Source organism: Diadema antillarum, unplaced genomic scaffold (genome assembly GCF_040938485.1).
Source record: "Diadema antillarum isolate AM-2024a unplaced genomic scaffold, OU_Dant_1.0 seq00000369_RagTag, whole genome shotgun sequence".
NCBI lineage: Eukaryota > Metazoa > Echinodermata > Echinoidea > Diadematoida > Diadematidae > Diadema > Diadema antillarum.
The window spans coordinates 1,031,257-1,059,067 of record NW_027271370.1 but is presented as its reverse complement, the minus strand read 5'-3'; the positions used below and the strand labels follow the sequence as shown (position 1 = coordinate 1,059,067).

General features: G+C 38.9%; 2 protein-coding genes across 2 annotated transcripts; both read right to left on the bottom strand.

The window, feature by feature from the left end:
* Positions 1-2,717: 2,717 nt before the first annotated feature.
* Positions 2,718-6,891, bottom strand: LOC139731392 (C-type lectin domain family 4 member M-like). The gene is made up of 3 exons (XM_071642280.1): positions 6,733-6,891; positions 5,650-5,859; positions 2,718-3,451 (listed from the first exon to the last, which is right to left on the bottom strand). The coding sequence occupies exons 1-3, from the start codon at positions 6,851-6,853 to the stop codon at positions 3,252-3,254; spliced, it is 531 nt and encodes a 176-aa protein (XP_071498381.1). The 5' UTR covers positions 6,854-6,891; the 3' UTR covers positions 2,718-3,251.
* A 7,646-nt stretch (positions 6,892-14,537) lies between these two features.
* LOC139731391 (ileal sodium/bile acid cotransporter-like) lies at positions 14,538-20,932 on the bottom strand. Its single transcript, XM_071642279.1, has 4 exons — positions 20,714-20,932; positions 18,712-18,905; positions 17,928-18,132; positions 14,538-15,309 (listed from the first exon to the last, which is right to left on the bottom strand). The coding sequence occupies exons 1-4, from the start codon at positions 20,930-20,932 to the stop codon at positions 14,845-14,847; spliced, it is 1,083 nt and encodes a 360-aa protein (XP_071498380.1). The 3' UTR covers positions 14,538-14,844.
* Between the last annotated feature and the right edge of the window lie 6,879 nt (positions 20,933-27,811).

The window sequence follows — 27,811 nt, the reverse complement described above, 5'->3', positions numbered from 1 at the left end:
ATCTCACTTAGGAATGTTCAAAACATGAATCCCCACCTCAACCAGTACTGTACAGTCCCTTTAACTTTTTACATTTTCATCTTCTTCTTGAAAGCCCCATGAAGTATCTTCACCAAACTTGGCAGATAGCATCCCTAGGGAGGTAGGATCGCAGTTTGTATGAATGGACACCATTCCCCACCTGTGGAGGCCCCAGGGGGACAAAATCTCTCCCCCTCCCATTAAAGAATTAAAAAAAAAAATAAAAAAAAAATCTTCTTCTAGAACTAGAATTGATAGAGCTAAGTTAATACTATGAGTTAGTACATTGATGACTCTAGTTTCAAGTTTGCTCATGGCAGATTCAGGGATGTCCCCCTTGGGACCCAGCATGCCTAGGGGGTTAGAATCTCAATTTGTTCAACTGGACACCATGCTTCGGGGGGGGGGGGGGGGGTCCAAATGCTGGCCTAAATTATCCATTCCATCTTCTTCTTGAAAACAACATACACCTGTAATGGATTTTCACCAAACTTGGCATGTAGCATTCTTAGGGGATAGGATCTCAATGTATTTGAATGGGCAGCAAGAATCAGAAGTGATAGAGCTTTAAGTCTTTTTTTTTTGTGCAAACTACATAGTCCAACTTTATCAATTGCAGTATCCTTGGCAGGCATTTTTTAACAGTGTGATAGAATATTCAAATGGACACCATGCCCCCAGTTCTCAAGCTGCCCCTCACCACAAGTTTTCAATGTTCTCAGGTAGAAGCCTGCCAGAATGCATGGAAGGTGAACTTGCTATACTCGGGTGAGTGCAAGGACCCCACCCCCCCCCCCCCCCCCCACCCGTCTCTTTTTTTTTTTTTTTTTTTTTTGGGGGGGGGGGTGTTTTTTATGCTGCCTTTAGTGTTACAGTGTAATGTCTTTACAGGAACAAAGGACCACACTTTTTGACCATTCTTTTTTACCATTCTTTTGTCTTTTTTGTCTTTTTTTTTTGTTGGCTTTTTTAGTACAAGTGTATACAGGTCCATTTAACAACCCATGGCCCACACTTTCATTGTGAGCAGACTGAGATATTTTGATTCTGTGAATGCCATCTGGCAAACATATCGTGTATAGCACCCACTGACCTCAGGAGGTCAGTGATAGCACGCCATACCATACGGTGCAAGTGCAGTCATTTGGGGTCATTTTCCAAAGTATCAGAGATGTGTCAAATAGGATTACATATGAAGGACCTGGTAGGCTGGTATTAGATGTTGCCATGCCATTGAATTTCTGTTAACATTTTTCAATGTCAGCAGTAATGTTTCCATTAATGTATCATCTTTGTTTTGTACAGTAAAATGACTTAAGGGGTATTGTTAGACCTGTTATAAGCACTACACAAGTGTACTGGCAAACATTGTACTGTAGGTATTGTGTGCATCTCCTGGTCAGATTTTAAATGCAATTCAAGATCAAGATTGCAGTCATAATGATATCTTACCTGATTGTAGAATGCCATTGTCTACTCTACATTACTAGTGGTTGTGATGTGTATATACAGTATGATCAAAACAGTTAAAAAGATTCGCTTTACATTGAGTAATGCTATTTAAGTCATGTTGCTGATTTGGTATGGTGCTTGTGAAAGTGCCTTTCAAGATCAAGGTTATGAATTTTACTATTTTTCAAAATGTAAATACACATATGTCTGATGAAAATCATTAAGATTTGGTACCAGCATGACTGCAAAAATAATCAGAGTAGAGATAGAATGATTAGGCGTAGACGGGTAAAAGGTCTGGGTTAAAGGTCAAGTATAGTCAGCTTACATTCAATTAGATGATGCCATAGAAGAGTAGAAATTCATCTGTGCTTGTCGAGGACAAATGAATTGAGCTTCATGAGACAGAGTTAGACAGGACAGAAGTGAATTGATGCGATGAAATAATTCAAAATGCATAGTACATCAATTGTAGTGAAGAGAGGTTGGAAGATGCAAATATGATCATCAATACATATATATCACTTTGTCATTTTGTATGTTGCCTTGCATGAGAACTAAGTACAGTTGTATCATGTATTTGATTACCATGTAAAATTAATGTGATGTATGGTCAGAGAATAAGTGTTTATATTTAATCAAGTACACATTTCACATGGGTACTGGTAGGTGCCAAGAAGAGTGAGACGTTCTGTGTATAGAGCTTTAGATGTTTTAATAATGTAAACTAAACCACTGTGTTTGGACATGTCAAAGAAAAAAGAAATAAAATCGTGGACCAGTTCTCACTCAGCAATACCTCTTGTTGAAGTGTTGAAGAAGTTTGTATGTAAACACTGTAGCTATTAGAGTTGGAGAAGATGAAGGTACAATTTGAGAGATGGTTGAGATAATGAACTTGATGTAATTATTACTATCTTGACTGGTAATTATTCTAGGTACAGTTGACATGTTAACATACCTATCAGATTGACGATGCAAACACTTTTTTGACAGGCACGTACTATTTGATCAATTGTGGAAATATTGTAGGAATACAATTGTAATACAGTTGATGAAAGCTGGATGACTCCTGTTCTGTCGTTAGTACTGTAGGCCCTACATGTATTTCCACCAGTAACGAACTCCTCATTCCTTCCAACACAAGCCAGTCGTAAATGCCACTCAAGCCTCCATTATGACACAAATCAGTCAGAAATGCATGTAAACAGATATAGTCACAACAGCAAACTTTCTTTTCTAATGAATGTAACGTAAGGCATTCATTTTAATATATCTCCATCTCAAAAGACTAATACAGAAGCGAAGTAGCATCATACATGCATTTTTTCCCAACCATATTACATGTATGTACCAGTGCGTATCTTTTGATTCAGACAATACAGATTTTAGCACAACTTTTACAGAACTTTACCGGATTTGTTTTAAAGATGGAAGATAAGAGATAATTGGAAGTCCTTGATGAAATTGGGTTTAACAGGAGTGCAGTAGCCTATTTCCGAACACAGGCCAAGGGATGTTACGTGCAGTAATCAGTCATAAATCTGTTAACCAGCAACTCTTCGGAGAGCTTTATACCAGGGAGGGGGCAAGACAAATAAATCAGAGGTGAATATAATCAGCTTGGTATATGCAGTTGAGAAATAACATGTCGGTAGGATACTCCCACCTCCCTGTTTATACAATCATGTACTGAAGATATGACAGTGACCCTGGGATACTCTGCCTCGTGTATCAATTAAGGATGTGATATTATCTCTGTGTTTGGGTCATAGCGTTTACAGATGCTTCTCACAGAGCACGTAACATTTGATATCAGGTGTGCGGTTCCTGTCTCTGATGAGGCCAGGAGCACGCATCACCGCAGCATCCTTGGTGTTGTTTTCGGGCGTTCTGCCATCGAGCCAGAAAGCTTCCTCCGCGATGGTAAGGGGGCTTCCATCCACCCATCGCCACTCGCTACCGAAGCGTTCCAATCCTGCCAGGAACATGAGGGGGAAAGAAAGGAGACAGTTTTTGATAAAGTGTCTGTAATTTTCTGTTCCCCTCCTTGAATGGTATAAGAAAAATCCAGTGCGTCTGTGACATCAAGACGTGTATATCATCAACTACATGTACATCGTCAGTCGATACAAACACCCTTCCACACCACGCATAAATGAATACACACACACATACATAATAAAGAACTGCAGCCCGCACCCTTCCCCCACTTTTGGCCACAAAAACAGAACAACAGAACGGTAAGGGAGGGGGGGGGGGGGTCTACAGAACAGTTCTCGTACAGTTGATGTGAATATGAAAATGAGTGAGTTGATAATGTCATCACTTCACAATTTCCACTCATCGTGTTAAAAAATATGTACAAAACTAAATGTGTTTGTGTGTAAAAGTGTAAAATATGTTGTTATTCCTGGTTAAATAGCTTCAGAATACTAGTAGTGATCTGCCCGATATTTCAAGATTTTAGCCTGGGGCGTATTCATGGTTGAATGAAAATGTAAAATTTTAAAATTTTATGTACAATTTATATATATGGCACCTATAGTGAGGGGATGACATCTGCACTTCACTTTTTTTGCACACATTTTACTCGTTTTCAGACTAACTTTCAACTGCGCTGGAATTTCCCTTTAACCAAACCCACCACGAACCCACCCCACATTCATCGGCCCTTGACACACACGTTCGAGTTGAGAACAATCACTTCCCATCTACTGTACCTGGAACAATACCACGCACTCAAATTGTGATTTCACTTCAGTGTCTCGCTTGAAAGTCGGAGCATCAGCTTGTTCACGTTATTAAAAAAAGGAGAGTAATACAACTACTAAAATATATCGTCTCTGACATGCAATGGCATAAAAGCTATAGTTGGTTGTATGTAAATTACTCGTTAATTTCTATTATACTCTTAATCGATTGTGAGTGAATTTTATGATTTAACTTGGCAATACACACAAATCTGAGACAAGCTTGAGAAATGATAAGAATAAATGACATACTGTATACATTGTACTTGGATAGGGTAGACCTCGCGGTGCACAATAAGCGCACAAACTGGTCATGCCCTACCGTTTATTGTTTTTTATACTGTCTCGACGAATGCATGCGAATAAGAAAAATAGAAACTCCTGAAATTGCATGCAATATATGCAGAATGTTCAAGTCGTTACATGAATTCTCGTAAGAAAGTCTCCAAAATGCAGGACATTTTGTTCTTCATTGTCGGATGAAATATTTATTCGTGCTTCAAGGGTGTTATTAGGAATGTACAATTTGTAAAAAAAGACCCCTGCCCACCAGAGTACATTCGAAACCACGAATAGCGCGCGTTTTACATCTGAGAGATGTCTCCGCGACGTCTTTATCAGTTAATTGTGTCTGTGACTGGGGAAGCGTTCTCCCCTGGACGTCTCCGAGACGTGCTGGAGACCAAATGTTCAGATACATACAGGTCATGGTCTTTATTATTGTTCATACTTGTTCTGCCTTTAAAAGAAACGTTAATCCGAATGTGAAATTATCCAAAAAAGTTCGTTATACAGAAAGCTCGTGATTCCGAACACACAAATTCCCTATATACGTATATGTTTACCAATCCGAAAATATAATAAAGAGTTCGTTGATCCGAACATTTTGGCATAATTAGGCTATTACGAAGGTTTGTTATTCCGATGGTTCTTTGATCCAACAGGTTGGTCAATCCGAAAATGAAATATGGTTCATTACTCAAAAGGTTCATTGATCCGAATCTGAATTAGGGTTCGTTAATCCGAACACGAAAAGAAGGCGCGTATACAAATAGCTACAAACCTTCGGAATTACGAACCACACATACTGTATTTCATTTTTGGATTAAAGAATATTCCACACAAAAAAAACCGAACTTTTATTTTATTTTCGGATCAACAAACCTTCGGAACAACGAATCATATCATTTTGTGATGAACGAACACTCAGAATGACGAACCTTATTTCATTTCAGAGAAATCAACCTTTTTCGTCTTACGCAGGGACTGGTACATGTATATCATTGTTGGCATATTTCTAGGGATTGTTTTTATTTTTCATACTTATGTTCACTGTCAGAACCGATGAAAAATTAATCATCATTATATATAGACCTTTCATGAGTTCGTTCTCACAGGTGATAAAGCCCTAAATTATACTTACCAACCCAGATTTTCAACCAAGTCTCTCGAGCAGAGGACACGTAGTCATAAACAAATCCCATCTCGGCCTTATTGTTCAGCACGACCATATCGGCGCCGAGGTTGGTACATTGTGCCCTGGCGTCATACCATTCGAATTCACTCTCTATCAACAGGTAGCATGATCCAGTCAACGGGTTCATTGCCCATCCGTCTGGACACGTCATCCCCGCTGTCATAGGAAAAATAACACTACCATTATATTTATCCAGGCACAAAAATGACATCACATGAAGATAATATAAGCGATCGGAGTGATGAAAATAAAGGAAAAAAAAATCGGCTGTTGACAATAAGTTGAAAGAATGACGAACCATCATAGCCCATGCACAAGGTTCGCTGCTATTTTATCGCGTAATGCCATTATGACTTTGATCAGATCGAGGTGCGAAATTGAAGCATATCATTACAGAATATTATATAATGTATGACAAAGCAAGCAACCTATATAGGGCTATTGTCCAAATTCAGTATGGAACCAAAATACGACGGATATGACAAACTATCATATGGTATTGTTGGGCCTATTGATAATGAGTTTCGTCACACATGCAGTAAAGAATACTGTACTATACCTTCCACCAGACTTACCGAACTTTGCATCATCGTGAAAGAATGAATGAGAAACTGATGATTTGATTCCTAACGTATACTATGAGATGAATACAATAATTTGTGATTCCCACAGTTTCTCTAAAGGTTTGGTTAGGAGACTCAATCCAAAAGTATACCGATACATGTATTATGATTGGTAAAGTTTCTCAATACATTATTGGAAAAAGGAGCAAGAATATGGGACAGCTATATTAAACCGCTTTAATGGTTATACGAACACAGGTGCACAATGACTCAATATTGCTAATTCACATGAATGTAGAGCATCTGAAAATTTTTACTGGATCGTCTAATGCGATCATCTTGTTCTCACGACCGAATATCGAAATTTTAGCGAAATATCGAAGTGAAAGTGATGTTGCAATAAAACATCCCAAACGTCTTCAAGCAATAAGAGCTTTGTATACAGGAAAAATGAAGTGTTTATTACCATTTCCGCAGCTCTGGAGAACTTTTCCGATAGAATCGGCCATGTCACATGCGTCCAGGGCGTAGGCATGATGCAAGCATGTGACCAAGAAGAGAGAAGCAATGATAGTTACGGAACGCATCTTGGTGGTCTATTGATAGCTCTTTACTGTTCCACGTTCAGCAGAGAAGTATGGATAACAGGTAAACCAATTCAGGGGTATTTATAGGGAGACGAGTGAAATATCTTTGTTAGGACTGCCATAAGGAGTGAGGAAGAAATTTAATTTTGGATGATTGATCGATGTAGACGACAGAAAGGAAAATGTTGGAATAATCGATTGTCATAATCTTTGACTGGGTCGTCATCTGTTTTTGACTTGAGAACTCTATAGAGGTGAAGTCGAGACTAGACGGCACCATTGAAAATGATACTCTCATAATAAAGTACGCCCCAACAAAAAGATAATACGTGGCAAAGAAATCAAGGTAGTAGTTGAGTGAGTAAAATGTCGACTGCGTTGAGGTATTTACATGCACAACAACATCCGAATTAAGATAAGAATTATTATGACAGTCATGTCTGGATTAAAGCATAAACAAGAGAGGCAGGAAAAGAATATTGAATGTTATTATAATTCTAATGAAAACTAAGGAGCACTCCGAGAGAGCAGACCACCGCCAAGCGGCCATGATTAAAATATCGCCATTTAACAGGCAGTATCTTTAACACAACCATCAGAAGAATAGGGACATCTATACGTAACACAAGTGGTGAAAATCTAAACGTCCATTGTTGTTAGGCCGGAGAGCGCAAGCTATTTCTTGCACGAGTCACGGCAGTGGCGGCTATACTATTGTCTTGTATTGCACGCTGCAACTTATTTCCAGTATTCAAATTAGAGGCATGATATGATTTAAATCGTTTTATTGGGAATATCAGTGCATGATGGGCTGTTGTAGTACTTTGGACACAGGGGGGTATTCATTTTTCTCCTTATAGACCTTTTTGTATTGGCCATTACGCAACCCTCTTATGTGGGCCTACTGGTATAGGACGTTTGTTTAAACTACTGGATCAGATGCCGGGACTTGTGAATGTTGAGGGTAGACTCTTGTCACGAAGAATCTCATTTAATGATCGCGATATTGTTGTTTATGGTCATTTAGTGAATGTACTATACCATATAGATGATTATGACTGAAAATCTATTGAAACATATAATTCACTCAAAACAACCGTGCACTCAGATCTCATCTCCCACATTACATGACTTCGTCGATTCATATCACACACTCGCACACACAGAGACATCAATCCCGCATCTTACAAAAATAAAGTGGAACAAGACCGAATTCTTTAAGTCGTAAAACAGGTACCTGCTATCTTGATGTATGCATATTTTTTCTTTTATTTTGGTCTCTTTTTTTTTAGTCACGCACCCTTCTGGAATTGAGCAATACATCTGCCTCAAATTTTGTGACGCATAATGAACGTTATTTGCATTGATATCCACAGGTATGATTTGCAAAACAGCTGTCCATACTATAGAATAAGTGATCATTTTGAACCTGTCTACTTTCGTCTGGGATTGTATTGCTTTTTGCAAACATTCCGGACAGTAACAATGTACAGGCAAAGTAGACGAGATTGGCAGGTTGATTGAATAGTATTGATTTCGGTGTTTCTTCAGTAGGTCAAACACTGTTAGCGAATCAGATCAAAATTAGAAACAATATTGGCAAATACAGTACTTTAGTACACAGTTTCGAGAAGCTGTCTGATTAAGGTTTCCTACAAAACTATAACCACTGTGGTGTTATAACAATCTTATGATATCAGGGGCGGCGCAGCCGTGGGGGCCGGGGCCCCCACACTTTTTGTGCGCCATACAAAGGAATACATAGGGTGTCATCACTTTGGGCCCCCACACTTTTTTCAACCCGGAAGTACGTAAGGGCATGGCAATAAAATGGGAGGGGAGAGATGAGCTGCGGACCCTTTTTTTTTTTTTTTGCTTGTTAGCTCATGACACCCGGAAGTGGGCCCCCACACTTTTGAAAACACTGCGCCGGCCCTGTATCCTATACTATAATACTCGAAGTTGTTGTTGTTGTCGCGGCCTTATGTATTTCCTGTTTTATTCCGGCGTTGCTGGATTGTCTATCTCCTCCCGAGCCGTCGGCTCCGGGCAGCTGCGACCGGTGCCGTCGGCCGCAGGAGAGTATCCTGCATCGAATGGCGCGGGTTTCGTCCCCTCTCCGCCTCCATGTCGACGTCGAGGACGAAAAAGAAAAATTAATTAGCAACATGCATAATGCATTTTTGTGCGTGACGAAAGAGCCAAGCGTTTTAATATTCACCAATCCTGCGCTGGACTCCTACTTTCTCGATAGTGCATCATTTATCTGGCAGAGACAGTGGGATACTAAAGATGATGGGTGCAGCGAAATCTTTGACATCTTCCGGCGGACACGCAGGCACGCACACAATGTACTCTCGGGTGGGCACGGTACGCCAGTGTGTGGCCTGCGCCTGTGTGTATGTATTGACGATGGTTACATGAAACACTATCTGCTTTCGCGTGATGGGACTCTCATACTAGAGTATCGTATAATACACGGCGCGCGCGATCATACAAGGGCATTTACGTACATTGACGTTCGCCATTGGCTTTGGCGTGCCCTAATGAAAACAACGAATGCTGTTATTTTATTGTATTTTGCACAACTGCAGGATACTATACATATGCATTGATCCAGATGCAGCTCAGGTACGTCATTTAGTTTACTCTCAAGCGGGTATCATTGTACTCAGACTGTTTAGGACGGCTAAATATCCACTTAAATTTTGTCCTTGCCGATCGTATCCTTCCATATCAGATTACACGCGCCGCTGTCCATTCATTTACTGTAGGGCTGCTGTAAACATGAATATTCATAAGATGAGCGGACGTAGAGGAAACCCTCGCTTTGCCGACCGCTTCTTTTTTTTTTTTGAATTTCCAGGTGGAAATAAAATGGGTAATTCTATGGTCCATCACACCAAGTTTTGTTGATAAAAATAAAAAAGAGGGAGCAAATGAAGACAAAAATATTCTTCTTTCTCCCATAACGAGGGAAAAGAGTTAAAGAAAAAATACGAGGCCCTGAGATGCATGGATTCCAACAGGTGCCTACTTATTAAACCTAATGACTATAATATGATCTCCCCCTCCACAAATAATAGTGGAGATTATAGTGGTAATATAATAACGATAATGATAATAATAATAATAATAATAATGATAATAACAATAATGATAATAATGATGATAAAATGTACCTGTGTCTGAAGCAGATAAACGGGTGGTTCTATGATCTATCAAACCAAGGTTTGGTGATAAAAACTAAAAGAAGAGAGCAGTATAGTGAAGACGAAAATATTGTATTTCTCTCAGCACAATAGCAACAAAAACACAACTGGGGTAGTCCTGCTCAGGACAAGATTGAGTATGTTAGTGCAGTGAAGCAGTTTTTGACAGTTTGCGCAGGACTGTCTTCAGAAAAGCTTTTTATCAAGAGCAGAAAAATGGGGGAAAGAGATTTTTACAATTCTTAACAAATTAACATTTCTGCCTCCCTATGTTGATCATCCCTATATTATGACTCTACTCTCTCCTCTCCCCTAATGGTGCCTCGCTCGGGTGACTACATTTGACTACATTTGTTTGACCAATATTGCAATTTTATGTAGCATTAAATCCTTGAGTTTTTACCTTGAAAATTATAAACTATTTTGTTCATTCCGTAGATTTTATTATAATCTCGACATACTGAATTTCGCATGTGTTTCGTAATCTTTCGTAATTAGCATGTTGCACTAAACGCTTACATTATTTCTTTGGAACCTACATCCTACAAGCATTGCTTTTTAGTAGGTTCCTCATATTTACACATCATTGTATTACATGTCCTTATACATTTGTGAAATTATGTCTAAAATTGACTGTTGTGTTAAACATATTTTACTTCAAAATCAAATGGAATATGTAACCTGAATATGAAATGTGAAATTTGGAACATGATTAAAAAAATAATAATAATTATACAAATGTTAGTAATAATAAAAATGATAATAACAATAACAATATTACACTGTAATAATGATAATAAGAGAATAGGCCAATACAAATTAATGGGGAGGGGTGCTATAATCCATAACTAAGAGTGGGCGGAAGAGACGCAAACAGGTACTGGATTGTTTTAATGTTTAAAAATAAATATCAATGATAACGAAGCTATTTGAAATAAGTAACCTTGAGAGTAACCTTGACATGACGGACAAAAAGATTCACTATCCTTGACCGATAAACTTTTTTTCTGAATTCCCTTGAGTCATCCCCATGTCAATGAATTATATAAAATAGCAATGAAACCGAATGACTATGATCTCCCCTCCCTGAAAATAATAATAATGGTAATAATCATAATCATAATCATAATCAATGATTATAATGATAGTAAAAACAATAAACAGTATCAATGAGATAAACAGGCGGTTCTAAATCCATCAACCCAAGTTTTGATTATGAAAACAGAAATGAGGGAGCAAATGAAGACAAAAATAATCTTTGTGTATTTCTTCTGTCATAACGTGGTTGAAGAAATATTAAAGAAAGAATACGAAGCCCTGAGACCCGTAGATTTCCACGGGTTTCTTATACTTATAAAGCCTAATGACTACATGATCACAATAATAATATAACAGTAGGAGCATAATAATGATAACAATATGATAATAATAATGATGATGTTTAGTCTGAAGTATATAAACGGATGGTTCTCTGATACATCGAACCAAGTTTTGGAGATTAAAAACAAAAAGGAGGGAGCGATTGAAGACGAAAATATTATATTTTTTTCTCATAACGTGGGAAAAGAAATAGGAATGAAAAAAAAAATGCGATGCCTTGAGACCAGCCGCGGATTCGCTCGGGTGCCTGCATGGATGCAAGAACAGGGGGTATAATTAATATCAAAGTCATACAGTGTCAATAGCATCTCCCCGTTCAGACGGGAAGAATCTGTGGGCAGAACTTTCGGAGAATCTCATCAAGCGTTTTTTGGTGATTTTTCCCTGAATGTTTGTTTGTTTGTTTGTTTGTTCTGCGAGGGTGAAAATGTGTGTGAGGGCATGGTGGTCATGAGTAGAAGAGAGCACAAGTAACTGTTCTTTTTATTTCATCAATAAAAATGTGTAAAATCGTATATATGAGAGGGAAAAAAAGAGTAAAACCCCTCAGACCCGTGGATTTCCACGGGTGCTGCTAGTATATATATATTTATGTACGTATATACACTGTATACGTATATATACGTATACAGTGTATAATGAGAAGTCGAAAGAGCGGTAGGCGTATAGCTGTAGATTTCAACAGGTTTAATGGCCACCGAGCTTTCGGTCCTTCAATGGACCTTCATCAGGGCTACGTTAACAGACAAGAAAAAGCAAGGGACTCCTTGCAGCATCACCCGAGCTGCTTAAAACATTACTTGCGGGATGTAAAACTACAATATATGTGAAATACGCTTAAAATCAACTAAAAAAGAAACATGATTATATCTATAAAATAACGCACAGCAATAGCGTATACTAGTAAACATTATAGCCGTACATAACCTTTCATAAAGAACACATTGACTCGATATAATTCCGAACAAGATGATAGCATATTATAAATAAACAATATCTCAATGCTGCTATATAGGTCAACAAAACATTAAAAATACACTTTATGTACAGATTTTATTGTTTACCTTTACTCAATAGTTGATGTGGATGCTGGGCTTGATGGGTGTTCGTGGGTGCTAGGTTGTGGGCTGTGTGTGTTGTGGTTTCTGGTTGTGTATGTGGGGCACGGGTCTATATGTGTCATGAGATCAGTGATGCGGAATCGTGTTTATTCATATCTGATACCTGGTCATGATATATCCGGAGCATTATCAACTTTCAACTACTAAGTATCTTTTAGGAAATAACAATTTCCCGACGAATTTCTGCGAACCCGACTTTTTTTCTTTCTTTATTTGTTTGTTTCTTCCATTTTCCACCAAAAAGAGCAAGTTTTTTCCTCATAGAAATTGATCAATTAGTATATAACAATCGCTAGGTCTCCGAGAAGGCGTACCACGGCCTTAAAGTCTGAAAATATGACCCCCCCCCCCCATCACTTATATTAGCCCGTGAATTCCCTCCCCATATTCAAAAGCAGACAATTAAGGAACCACTTCATCCGTTCGTGAATATCAACACCATACAGTTGTCTGTTCATCCCTTGACGTTCAGGAAGATTGAGATTCATTTTGCGGGTATTTCTACAGCCTATTATCATATTCTTTTTTTCTCCCAACCCTGTCTATAAAGTAAAATTAATATGGTGGGTTTTTTCACCTTTCCTCTCTCTCTCCGTCTCTCTCTCTTTCTGTGTGTATGTGTGTGTGTGTGTGCGTGTGTGTGCTTGTGTGTGCTTGTGTGTGTGTGTGTTCATTACCAATATCAGCAAAAATATATCTTTATCTTTATGGATAATGTCTCAGGAATGTTGTTCTCTATTATAAAATGTTGTATAAGGAAGCATTGCTCAACCAACAAGAGGAACTGACTATCACTTACCTTTGCTTCTGGCAATGTCTGGCATATTTCACAATGTATCTCTTGTTACAGATCTAAATGCTATGGTTCTGTCCTGTTATTTTGTGTTATCTATTTGCTTAAACAGCATTGTATTCATCTTGTAGTTATAAATTCTATATTTCAATTTGCATTTTGATGTAATGATGATAATAATGATAATGATAATAATGATAATGATAATAATAATAATAATAATAATAATAATAATAATAATAACAATAATAATAATAATAATACAATAATGATGTTTGTGGTTCAACATTCTTTATTATATGAATAAACAATGTAACATTTCCGTGAAAGTCAATCCCTGTTTATTTATTGGGGGGGGGGGGGGAGCTATAGGCCTACACGTGATATACAGTGGATAAGATTCCTAAATCTGCCTTTACACCCTGTTCCCGGCAGCCATGGCACTCACGTTTCAGGCCACCGTTGACTAAACGGGATGGACGTGAGACGAGGCGTTGAGACTGGATAGGTAAACGTGACAGACCGTGATTGCCGTTGATGTCGTGTAAGATTTTTGTCAAAAAATTTGCCACGGCAGTCCCGGTGATGAACCTTTGAGGAACCTTGTATAAATGCCGTAATAAAACGATATGAACGAAACAAAACGTGACTGCACGTAATAGGCCGCAGCACAACTTGGGAGCGGTCCCTAGCGGGACGCGACGGAAAATGTTGATATATGTTCTATAGCCGGGAACCTGGTGTAAATGCAGCATTACTCAAACGGACGTCCTTTGAGTTCAACTTTGTGTCCCCTAAAACCCCTATAAGAATGACCATTTCAGAATGAAGCAATATTTCTGATTTTCAAGGACGTAGTAAGAACTTCCTCCGGTTTAAAGGCGAAATGCTCATTGTGAAATATGGCTCAGTGGACTATAAAAAGACATGATCGAACAGTTACAACACACTTTAAAAGGAGATACACTATAGTACAAATGAACGTTAAACAGAGGCGGATCCAGGAATTCCGTAAAGAGGGATGCTTTACAAAAGTAAAGGGGCGGATTTCTTTTGTTTCAACCCCCCCCCCCAAAAAAAAAAAATAAAATAAAATAAATAAAATAAAATAAATAAATAAAAATAAAGGGGCGCCATGTGCGCCCCGTCTGGATCCACACTGCTAAAGCACAACTACAATATTTATTTTGAGCGGTAAGATGCGAATGTACAAAGGGATTTATCCATATTGTGTCCCTTTCTGCAAAGTGTTACCTTATAAACATAATAAACATAATATTACAAGACCAACCATTTCGGAGAGTACCGAAAACAAATTAATTTATGACATTGACGAAATACAGTCTCGCAGTTTATTCACCGTGGTAATTTCCAAGATGAGCACAAGACATTGCGAAGAACATCTATTAAATTGTGCATCAAAGGATTTCAGGGGAAAAAAAATTATTTTCTTTTCTTTATTTCTTTTTGTATTTTGCCATTGCCTTAAGTCTTCATCATGTGAAAGGAGTTGTTTCCATGTGGTGACAAGTCGTCGTGTTCTTCAATGTCACTATCGGGTAATTTCTCGCCATTTTTTCGTTCTATGAGACACACCCCGAACTTGTAGATCAAGATGACAATGAAAGAATCAACGTATATGAACAAAGCGTAGAGAGACGGATAGAAAAGCATGTCGAGAAAAAGATGCGATTCGGCGAACGTGAGGACGGTCAGCGTCAGTGCCAGGGACACATTCTGCGAACCGGTCTCGAAGGCAATGGTGCGACACTTGTCATGGGGCTGTCGGAGCACGACTGCGAGTCCGTAGCCGATGGCATAGCCAAGCAAGGGCAGGAAGGCTGCACAAATCCATAGCTCCCAGGTGGCCTCGTGAAAAAGACGTGGATTCAATAAGCTGTTGATCACGAAGACACTCACTATGCAGGCAAATGCGGCAGCGATGCCCATCTGAACAGAATACCAAAAGAAGAAAGACGGGAAACTTCGATAATGCTGCAAGTGAAATGTAGTTGTGTGCATTGATAGTTGTCATTTTTCTCGCAAAAGGCCGTATTGTCGGTATTTATTCATACCAAGATCAAGGACCCGACGAAGACACAATTTGACCAACACGCTTTTTTTTTCGACTTAAGATACATACCTATTAATAGCTTAAGCTTATATACTCATCAAAGTCGGGTTAAACTATAACTCGGTCAAACATTAACTTTAGTAATGTACTTAAGTACGTCTTTACCAAATCGCAGAAAAATCACCAAACCGAATACGATTGAAAGCATGATAGCACTGCCTGCTCCCTGAAATCATTCACCAACTTGTTTTCGATGCCATCGTGATCCAGAGTGAAGATCAGTGAATATTGAGATTTATCACTTGAGGCAAATCTTTCTCATCAAGTTAATAATAATAATAGAGAGACTCTTATAAAGCGCTCATTCCACCTAAAAAGATATTCATGGCGCTGAAGAACAGGGTACATTTTATGTATCACGTTACAACAGAGTATCACAGAAGATATCAGAAGATATAAGAACACTAAACAAACAAACAATATACGTACACATATACATACAGGTAAACAATTGTCAATCTAAATTGACAAGGTAGGTCTTGAGGTTCTTTTTAAAAGCATCAATAGAAGATGCCTGTCGAAGGGATTTTGGCAGGCTATTCCAAAGCTTTGGGCCCATGTATATAAAAGCACGATCCCGTAACTATGTTTCATTCGAGGTACCTGTAATTTGCAAGTTAATGGCAAAGTTCGACAAAGCAGATGTAAACGATTGCTATAGTCTCTACACCAGTATAGCGATCTGCAGTCGGTACTTAAGACATGAGGAAGGAAAAGGGCATCCAGTATTCTTCTGTCCGTTCTCTGTTTTTTTTTTAAAATATAATCATAATAATCGATCATTCAAAGTTCGTTAGACAAGTTTTCATTTTCATCGAGCGGGAACACTCTTTTGTAAGGTAGCTGGTATCATGAACATTCAAGCAGATTTTTGTACACTTACAAACTTCATTTTTGTTTATATCGAATTATTACAGACCTTATAATTTTCTTGATATGATAATCCTGTGTCGAGTGACTACATAGCTGCGTTTTGGGACTTTATGTACTGAACACGACCTTGCTCACAAGAGGGAGACGTTTAATTCACCTTCATAGACATGTGAGTTTAGTGAATGCAGGAATATCAGTAGAACCAAGGAGGTACTAGGCAAGCAGAACACATCAGTGAGAGTTTGAGCAAAATCGGACAATCCGTTAAAGAGTTATGAATTTTTGAAGTTTCTGCTCAGTCACGGCTGGATGAAAAGACTACTATAGCTTGTGATGTCACATGAGTACACCGATATAAAGAAAGAAAAAAGAAAATTAAACATATTTCCATTTTTCTCGCATAACAAAAGAACACTTAACTTCTCTCTTTCAGAAGGCAAGGGGAATAATATTACCCTTAACATACGTCAGTAGCAAGTCGAAGAAATGTGCACTTTATTCAAAGAGTAAAGTTTTGTGAAATTCTCTTTTTATTTTCCTTATATCGTTGTACGCACGTGACATCATACACTGCAGTAGTCTTCTCTTCCAGCATGACTGTGCAGGTACTTAAAATATTCGTAACTTTTGTCCAATTTTCCTCAAACTTTCACTGATGGGTTCTACTAATATTGCTGCATTCACTCAATCCACATGTCTATGAAGGTACTAGGACTTGTCCTTTAACAAGTCCATTAACCCTAACCAGGCCGGGCTTTTTTGGGTGTTCTGTGGCCGGGGAGGGGTTGATTCAACCCCCCCCCCCCCCCCCGAGATCTCGTCCGTCGATCGCGCAATCGCTATGAAGTTTGGCACGTGCATTACCTGTGGCGTAATTTACCAAGCTATACAAAAAGAAATGGAAATTTTCGTCAATATTATTATGCCAATACAGTATATGCATAAAATCTTACATTTTGCTCTAAATCAGAAATTAAAGCTCCTAGAGTCCTAATTTTTGGTGAAAACATTCTTTGCAGCATTCCTAACAATGTACTTCAAAATAATAGGGTATGAAAATCAATTTCCTATGTATTTTATTGTTTTAGGAATTTCTTATATATTTCTTTGTTTTTTTCGACCTTTTGTTTTATCATTTTTTTCTGCAAAATTTATGACAGAGCCTATTTCAAGCATAATTATGCTAAAATTAATTAGTTTCAGCCTATGAAAGTGAAAATAATCATATCTTTATGAATAAGAAGGGATGACTCCATTTGCATAGACTTTATACACAAAATCACGTTTTTGAGCCATTTTCGGTCTGACAGGCATGTATAAAACATTATGCAGCGTCGATTTTCGCGAAAATGGTATCAAAAGATGCGCGAGACTTGAAAGTAAAAGGTCAGCGAACGGCGCGGTCAAAAAATTTCGCGAGGCGGAGTAGTCGCGAAAAATGTCGAGGGAGGGGGGTTGATTCAACCCCCCCCCCCCCCCCAATAATAGGCAATTGATAGCCATTGATACTCTTTCAATGGCTATCAGTGTGTGCCTGCTGTATAGATTGGGATCGGCTCACCCTTGTCACCCATTTCATCCACTCCTTCTTCCACCAGCGCAAGAACACCCCGAATGCGACTGGAATCAGTATGCTGATGAGCGTTGTGACAATAGTGATGTACGGGATGACGGCCTTGTCGTCCGTCCACACACGTGTGTAAATGAAGAGGTTAAGGGGCATCATCCCTGTCGCAACGGCGGTCGAGACCGTGGTCATGCAAACACTGAACAGGAAAAAAGGGGGAGAAAATTTGCAGGAAATTACATAATTCTTGTCTGATAGTCTGTCTTGGAGTCAATCCCCAATGATAAACTGTATGTGTGTGTGTGTGTGTGTGTGTGCGTAGGGGGGCTTATAGCTTTACAGACTTCTCGCTTTATTGACGGCCTCATTTATCTGTAATTCTTTTTACGCTGATGGTTGATGTCCATCTGAAGAGAAAGATTAAGAGAATTTATTTTTTTTTGGCAAAATAATAAAAACATGAAATATGCAATATATCAGAGTGCTTTTTGTGATTTTCTTGTATGCATCTATATATAACTGAACATACTGTGAAGGTTATTGTATATGTTTCATTTTTCCCATTCTTTGATCATTCTAATTCAGTATATTATTTCTACTTAATTTGGAAATGAAAACGATCTTTAATTCGACGTAGAAGGGCCGTACGCCTAACCTTGGGATCTTCAGTTCACACATTATCTTAATTCACTTATTCTATATAAGTTGAGCGTCCCCGACCAATAAAGACTTTTTATCTCACTTATAGGGTCATTCGAATCAAAGAAATGCGGCAAACCTAAGACAGACGTCTCCATCTGTCCAGTAAGTGAACAAATTGGACAGTGTTCCGCCGGGGCAGCATGCTAGCACAAGGAGGGAGATGGCGCCGGCCGCTTCAAGTTTTAGGGCCAGGCCGAGGCAGAAAGCAATGAGCGGCATAAGCACGAACTGGGACGTCATTCCGATGAAGAAGGCTACGGGACGCCGAAACTGTCACGTCAAGAACAGCAATGGAAACTATTTATTTTACAAAATAATTTTATCACTGTATTCTGTGGGGAAAATCAAAACGGCAACAAACTTACGGCTACAACAAACAACAACTCCACCACCAATAAAATCTCCCACAAAATAAAACATAACATTCTTATCAAACGTATAGAGACAATTCATGGTTTGCTATATCAACAGACATGAAGACAAAGTTGATAGTGTCTTTTAATGCTGTTTATTACTGTTCTTGGGTGACATGACCACTTCGCTCTGATATACAGCCAATATTTACATTTACTGATATCTTCCAATGCAAGCTAATATTAATCTGTTAAATTCATTTGTTTATTTTGCTTGTTTGCACTGAGACCATCAAACAGGCTTGGGGAGCAAATAATGGTTGAGTATAAACGGACAAACTTGGCGATCAACGAAGCTAATACAGCCGAATTCTTAACGACTGGCTTGATGTATTACATGTTTTCCACGTGTATAGAAATATCTTCAGCGAGATTGGATCTCATGTACATTGACCACGTGGCCTATACAGGGACATCCCACGAGACTGACATCCAGCCCACGGGTTCGTACAGCCCATCACGAGTCATAGGTCCTACAGACCATGAGTAAAAACGGCCCACGAGTTACAACACAATGTGTCGGTCTCGTAGGCCTTGTTTCCTTATATAAAGTGTCGAACTCATGGGCTGTACGACTCGTGGGCTGTATAACTCGTGGACTGTACGAATCATGTGTGTCGGTCTCGTGACGTGCACCGGAATGTTGCAAGAAGTGGCAAGACCAACCTGCTTGTATCATCTTATACAGGAATGTCTTTATGAACATGGAAAACTTCTTTTTTCAACTGTTCAAGGAAGATACATTAACCATTAGCTTGTAATGCTAATCAGCTGTCGAAGTCAACCAATTCACCCTGAATTGTTTCATTCACAATAAATACCAGGAATGCCCAAAATATTCACACACCATTAAACCGGATTTCAAAAACTCAGTCCTCCATATTTTACCATGGCCCTATTCTTTGGAATACTCTTCCTCCAACAGTAAAGAGCAGTAAGACTTTACGTCAATTTAAAAGGCTTTATAAACAATACATTTTTGATGAGATGTATCTGAAACTATAAGTATAAGTATGCATTGTTTCCACCTCTGCCTCTTTTCTTCTCTTCTCATTGTATCTTCCACTTTTGTTTTATCAATTGAATTTTTCTGATAATTGTTCAGTTGAAAATAATGTATTAATATTTGTTTGTAGGGGATCATTTTCAAACAAGGCTCTTGTGTGCTTTCTATTATCTCTCCATTCAAAATGTATAAATTGTACCAAGGCAATTATGTTTTGATATTTGTAAATGTTATATTTTGATTTGGAAATAAATGAATGAATGAATGAATGAAGTCACAAGACTTATTTTTGTTCTGCAGTGTTTACACTATACGGTAATGTCATGTCGAGTCGAGAGCTACTTTGTATGTAACGTCAATGAATGTGAGCCTCTTATAATCTGGTATTCCCCGCGTATGGATACACTCCTATAGTCATGTGTTTTGTTCTTTGCCTTTCCTCAAGGCTTGAGAAACACTGAAGAGACTGCAAGCAGTAAAATGCTTTAATTCGTGTTCAGTAGGTTATCGCATAAGATCTAGTGGTGAGTTTTAGCTGTTTGACTGACATCGGCCATTGGCTTGTTGGGTCATGGCTTAACCTGTTTAATTGATAATGTGTGTGAGAGCCTGTTTGTCATACGGGCTTGGGAACATTATATTCTCTAATATACACGCACCGTCTCCTTGAAAGATTTGACATCAATTGTTGCTCCCATAGAGACCATTAGAAAGGTCAATATTAGGATGTTGATGACCTGAGTGGCTCGTTTAAGAGCAGGGTTGACAGTCGGGATCGCTTCGATGGTATCGTTGAAACTGGAATTCATGGCTGAAGTCAAAAGCATAGTTGCCATTGTGCCATCGTACTCCGTGAGGAAGACAAGCTTTTCCGTCATCTTGACTAGTTCCTTGGGTAGAAAGTTCGTGATCATGGTTAGTTTATCCTTCATAACTTTGTCTTTCCTTTTAAACAAAAAAGAGAGAATAGAACTAGAACCCAGAAGGTATACATGCTTCAAATTTTCAAATACAGCTAAAGAGCTATTCCACTGTTTTCCGTAATCCTTTGGGCAGTTCCGTACACAATCATGTGCGTATCCAACAGAATAAAAGGAAATATGAATCTTCCATTATAGTCACCATGGTCACTACTTCACACCATCAGAATGGGGGGGGGGGGGGGGTATGAGCATGTCATCATTATCTGAGTCATTAGTGACAGAGCATGGTATTGATGTGATACGACATTTTTAGGTAATTGGTATTCCTATGTTTGCAAATTTATAAACAATATGCAAATGTACACATTTAGCGCTAAAGTTAATTCATAAGCTAAATCAGACGCTATAATCATAAACATGAACGAGCAGTCTCGTGTACAGCAAATGGTTCGTCATCAGTTAGCCAATGCTCTAGAACATTTTCATAAGATTCACAGGACCACGCACCCCCTTCAGACCCTTTAAAAAAAAATCATCGCTTCAGTCTGCGAGCGACTTCAACGCCGGACGCTAAATAATCATTCTTATTTTTTATTGTTTTATTTTTTCATTTTGCACCAGGGACAAAAAAATTCGTGGGCAAAAATAATTGGCACCCTGGGTTCTGGCAGCACTGATTTTATACATACCCACTAGTATTCTACAGTGTTTACTATTATCGACCGTACTGTACATCCGTACGGTACAGAGCACGTACACGTTTGCCTGTACGTGTGCTACTTACAATTATTTATATGTACAGCACGTTATTTCTGACCTATCCATATTGATAATGAGAGCCCAAGTGCGAGCCTTAGCCTTATAAAAAAAATGAAGAGGCAAGTTTATCATTTTGCCCTCCCCCTCCCATGATTCCAGAGACGAGAAGATTTTCTTGCTTTTTTGTCAGAAAAAAAAAAGTTGCTCCCATAAAAACATTGGAGGGGTAAGCATATTATGATTTTGCCCCTCCCCCATAATTAATAATTCCCAAGATGAGAAGATTTTCTTGCTTTTTGACAGAAAAAAAGTTGCCCCTATAATATTGGAGGGGCAAGTGCATCATTTGCCCCACCCCACATAATTGTAATTCCCGAGATGAAAAGATTTTCTTGCTTTTTTGTTAGAAATCTGTCCAATTATTTCATCCAACGTGTGCACCAGGTGGCAGGTTGCTGAATTTCAATTCTAAAAAAGCAAAGTCTCTCTCGTGTGGGAGGGGGATACCCCTTCCCACACCCTCCCCCGTTCGGTCTATTTTCCATGGACTTAATACACCTATTATAGATTGAAAGATTTACAACTGTTTCATCGAAAGTGTGCACCAGATCTGTCACTTAACTTTATAAAAATTTAAAAGTTCCGTCGTGGGGGAAGGGATATTAGCTCTTTTTAATTAACCCTTTCCCACTGGCAGAGCAAAGGGGGGGGGGAGGGATGGGGCAGTCGCCCCCCCCCCCCATAAGATTTTGACCGGGGATTTGGAAGGCGAAAAAATAATAATAATCGAATATGGGAGAGGTATCTTGCCACCCTCCCATTGCCTTGTCCCTTCTATAGACTTAGTACACTATATTATGGGGAATGACAATTTCCGAATTTTCCACAAAAAGTGTGCTTCAGATCGCTTTATTTCAATTCTAAAAAATCAAAAACTCCGTCGAGCGGGAGGGGGTATCCCCCTCCCACATCCTCCCCCTAAACTCTACCTCACTATACTTTGTACATACACAGAGATGATGCACACTCGGAATAAGAGCCATTAATACCTCAATGAAAAAAACCAAACCTATTTGTTTAAATTATTTTTTTTTTTTTGGGGGGGGGGGTGGCTGGAAAAATTCAAGTAATGCACCAAAAGTTTGCACAAGATCGCTGAATTTCAGGTCTGAAAATAAAAAATCACCTTCGTGTGAGAGGAGAAATGCCCCTTATGTACACCCTCGTGTGCATGCTTTTTCTGTTTGATTACTTAAGAGACAGCGTTCACGATATTCATTGTAAGAATTGATACAAGAAGTTTATTTAAATTATACCATTTTATATGCAAATTGTTCAATGATAATTTACATCAAAATGTACTGCTAGCTTAAACGAGTGGGACTGTTTCAAGTCGATAAAACACGCAAAAACCTGCATCAAATTGCACCATTTACAACATAAAAATGCAAAAAAGTTCTCACCATGGGAGGGGGACACCCCTCCCACACCCACCCGCCTCGCTCACTCCGCTCGCTCTTGCTTGGTCGCGTTCATGATATTTAGTGTAAATATTAAAACAGGAAGATTATTTGGATGATACTATTTTATAGACAAATTGTTCAATAATAATCTACATCAAAATATACTGCTACCTACAAGTGGGACTGTTTCAAGTCGATAAAACGAGCAAATACATGCATCACATTGCGCCATTTACAACATCAAAATGCAAAAGTTCTCACCATGGGAGGGGGGCACCCCCTCCCACACTCTCCCCCCTCGCTCACGCCGCTCGCTCCTGCTTGGTCGTGTTCATGATATTCATGTAAATATAAAAACAGGAAGTTTATTGGGATGATACTATTTTATAGACAAATTGTTCAATAATAATCTACATCAAAATATACTGCTACCTTAAACAAGTGGGACTGTTTCAAGTCGATAAAACAAGCAAATACATGCATCAAATTGCGCCATTTACAACATCAAAATGCAAACAGTTCTCACCGTTGGAGAGGGGACAACCCCCCCCCCCCCCCCCCACACACACACACACCCTCCCCCGTCGCTCGCTCCGCTTGCTCGGGCTCTGTCGCGTTCATGACATCAATTCAGTGTAAGAATCAATACAAGAAGCTTATCTAAATGATATCACATGGGCACATTGTTCAATAACAATTTACATCAAAATGTACTGCTACCTCTGACAAGTGGTACTGTTTCAAGTCGATAAAACAAACAAAAACATGCATCAAATTGCACTATTTATAACATCAAAATGCAAAAAGTTCTCACCGTGGCAGGGGGACACCCCCTCCCACACCCTCCCGCCTCGCTCACTCCGCTCGCTCTTTCTTGGTCGCGTTCATGATATTCAGGTAAAATATTAAAACAGGAAGTTCATTTGGATGATACTATTTTACAGACAGATTGTTCAATAATAATCTACATCAAAATATACTGCTACCTTAAACGAGTGGGACTGTTTCGAGTCGATAAAACAAGCAAAAACATGCATCAAATTGCACTACTTATAACATCAAAATGCAAAAAGTTCTCACCGTGGGAGGGGGACACCCCCTTCCACACCATCCCCCTCGCTCACTCCGCTCGCTCTTTCTTGGTCGCGTTCATGGTATTCAGTGTAAATATTAAAAACAGAAGTTTATTTGAATGATACTATTTTATAGGCAAATTGTTCAATAATGACATCAAAGTGTACTGCTACCTTAAACAAGTGGGACTGTTTCAAGTCGATTAAAACAAGCAAAAACATGCACCAAATTGCACCATTTACATTATCAAAATGCAAAAAGTTCTCACCGAGGGAGGGGGACACCCCCTCCCACACCCTACCTCTTGCTCGCTCCCTCGCATACTAACACCCCCCCCCCCCCCAAAAAAAAAAGATGAAATCCTAGCTACGCCGATGCCCTTTCCCCGCTTGATTTCCCTTAAAAACACTAAAAGTCTTGGGATTGAGAGCTTCCTAAATTCCAAATGTCTGTCCAAAAAACTCGTTACATTAAATGTCAAAACGCACCCCCCTTGAAAAGAAGCTGGTGACGCCCCTGTAAAGTGTTTGTTTAACTGAAATTCGCACTCCATTGCTAACAACTGCGTCCTTGCTCGTGATACGATGGTCGAGGATAGAGATAATAAGCCTACCTGTATAACCTTACTCTGCCATATAACCAAGTCTGATCAGAACAAAAATCACAGGTTTATGTTTGTGGTCTTTGGTTGATAAGAAATATAGGATTGCGCTTAAGTCAGAAGTGGGGTCAAAGACATTATGTACCCAAGGAATTATGTACTGAAGGAATTACACGTAGTATACGTGGTACGTGTCATTGTAAAGCAAGTTAGTTGCAACAGTAGTTTTCGAGTTTAAGCGACTAACGTGTTACTGCAGTAATTTTCCTCCTATTCTAATGATACATTGCTATCAGTAAAACGTTCTTCTCAAAGATATTTTTTGTTTCGAAAAGTATTACGACCTGCATATTAATTTTCAGTAATATGGGAATCACTGGTGATATAGAAAATACCTTAATTGCTCTGATAGAATGCAATTTTTCTTAAAAATATAAGACTTACAGGCTGTACATCGCATAGCAGGGAACTCAAGGTCTGAATTACGTTATACACTCAGGATGACAATGAAAGTGGGATATAAGTACGATATTTGAAGAGAAAGTTAAAGTCTATAAGTATGTGTCCCGCCCAACAAATTGTAATAGGGTTTCGGCATTGATAACTTTCAGAATCATTAAACAATCTGAGTTGTACTTCAAGGTATGAAAATATGATCTATTGCCTACATCCTGCAGAAAACCCCAATCAATACGGTTAAGATCAAAGAGATATGTGGATCGTTTAGTAAAGTAGATCGTTTGTCCTTTTCTTCAAAGTTTAGCAATTGGATGCTCTTAGTTTCCATATGAATGAAAATATTTTGCTCACAACTGACAGGACAACTAACAAATTAATTCAAATTCTATGCATGATATAACATCTATAGGTAAATATATAAACATATGCCATTATTATGTAAACATTATTGCTCATTACTATCTTGGAGGAAAAAAAAAGAGAGACCAGAAAAGAAAAAAACAAACAAACAAAAAGACAGCCAAAGAGAAAGAAGAGATCAATCTAATCTTCCATGAGTTAATAGTTTAATATCTTTCCTCAATAAATCATTCTCAACGCTTGCAAACTGAGAAAAAATATCTGCTTCCTAGTTGATGTAACGAATTATTAATGTCGTTAGTTGAAAATGTAAGAAACAATTGAATCGTGATATCAATTGGCAAAACTCGGAGCGAAGGGAATACTGACGGTACATGCTCTACAAACAACTGAAGCAATCAGTTCGGGTTTTCTGTGAGACGTGGGTAATAAGTTATTGTTTCGTACCCATAGAATTGCACTTTGATTGATTCACTATCTTAAAACTTATCGTTGCGGAAGTCCGATTGTAATATTTTGGGGGACATACGGTATAGTATCATTGATCAGTGTAATAAACACATCACGTGTATAATAAATCACTCTACTCACTGGTAATTCGATAACTCGGTACATCAGTATAATGAACATACACAGGATATTACCTAGTATTCGTAATTATGCACTGTGCTTATCGATAAAGCTCATTACATACCTTTCAATCGTCAAATTATATAACGGAAACCACTCCTCTGATGGAAACAGTGTGTAGATAGAAACTTTGCTAAAATGTACAGTCTACTATTTTGTTGATTAACAGGCGTTGTGTGGAAAACTTCATTCCGTTTTACCACAAAGATTACGTTTGGCACTTCTCCAGCGGACAGGACTGTTTGTGTATGATTGGGTCACAGGAAGAACTGCTTTGGTAGAGTGCAAGGGTTGCGTTAAAGAACACCCATTACAGTATACAGTAGCATGAAACTACCCAACACAGGGGCCTTCAAGTGTGATGAATTATCAACAACCAAATAACATTCACATTTGCCCACTGGTGCTCTGTCCTATACAACTGAAATGACGGTGTATTTTACTTGAGTGGGATGGAATTTGCAAGTAGACGTGGGCGTGCGTAAACAAGCTTAGCCAGTATGGTCTGTTCGGTAAGCCGTGACATGGTATTCTAGTACTGAAATGTTCGTATCATCAAGGCAAGGGATTCATTTTGGAAGGTAATATTTTCGCGTGTTGTTAATTTCGCGAATAGCTCCCGACTCGCGAAATTCGCGAAAATAAAACCCCCGCGAAATATATAGCGTATACAGTACTCGCCATCCCCTTTAATGCACGAGTGAACATCCACCAAGTTAGCGTTCGGGCTGTTCCACCGTGCTTACATGGGGGTGTCGTATGAACAGAGGGGTCGCAGGTGGCAGGGTCTCCAAAGTCGACCAATTTTCATAGGCAGATCGCTTACAGTGCCATGTTTGAAAGAAAAATGATCACTGGATTTTGATGGTAGTATATAAGACGAAATACTTAGTATATCTCAGTGGAAAGATAATGAAATGAACTTTTAGAATCCGTTCATGCGATCCGATCGTGCAACACCCGCTGCTGACAGAGATATGAATGATTTCTTACGAAATTGTAGCCGAAAGTATGTGTACTTTTCTTGTTGGGGAGAGCGTGCGATTCGCACAGGGGACAAATGCAAAAAAAAGTTGTCATTATGTTTACGGATTTCATTCCCGCTGTATCGCAAAACAGTTTTAACGTACTCGTAATTCGTTCTGACCCCTAGTCTGGCTTCCAGACCTTTGCTCGTACTTATTTCCTTTCCAGAATATCAACGCCCTCTAACGACAAAAGAATTAGCAGGTTCAGCTGGATGATCCTGCAGACGCCTTCGCCTTCGGCAAAGCAGCGTCTTCGTCGCCACGAGGGGCATATTTTGTAAAAGGAGTATTAGTGGCAAAGTGTCTAGAAACCAGACTATCTACCCAATGCGCTCCCCTTCTCTCCTTCTCCCTCTTCTCGGCCCCATTTCTCTCTATTCTTATACAATCATCTCCACATCTCCTTATCTATCTGTCTATTCATCTTAAGCCCTTTTTACACTTGTGTTTCTTAACCCCG

Bases quoted from the DNA above. Each gene is read 5' to 3' on its own strand.
- LOC139731392 (XM_071642280.1), bottom strand. From the start codon at position 6,853: ATGCGTTCCGTAACTATCATTGCTTCTCTCTTCTTGGTCACATGCTTG. The intron at 5,860-6,732 runs GTAATAAACACT...TTCCTATGACAG, and splicing joins TCTCCAGAGCTGCGGAAATG to CGGGGATGACGTGTCCAGAC. The intron at 3,452-5,649 runs GTAAGTATAATT...TGTTCCTGGCAG, and splicing joins TTGGTTGAAAATCTGGGTTG to GATTGGAACGCTTCGGTAGC.
- LOC139731391 (XM_071642279.1), bottom strand. From the start codon at position 20,932: ATGACGGAAAAGCTTGTCTTCCTCACGGAGTACGATGGCACAATGGCA. The intron at 18,906-20,713 runs GTGCGTGTATAT...TTGACGTGACAG, and splicing joins TCAAATCTTTCAAGGAGACG to TTTCGGCGTCCCGTAGCCTT. The intron at 18,133-18,711 runs GTTTGCCGCATT...TTTCCTGTTCAG, and splicing joins GATGGAGACGTCTGTCTTAG to TGTTTGCATGACCACGGTCT.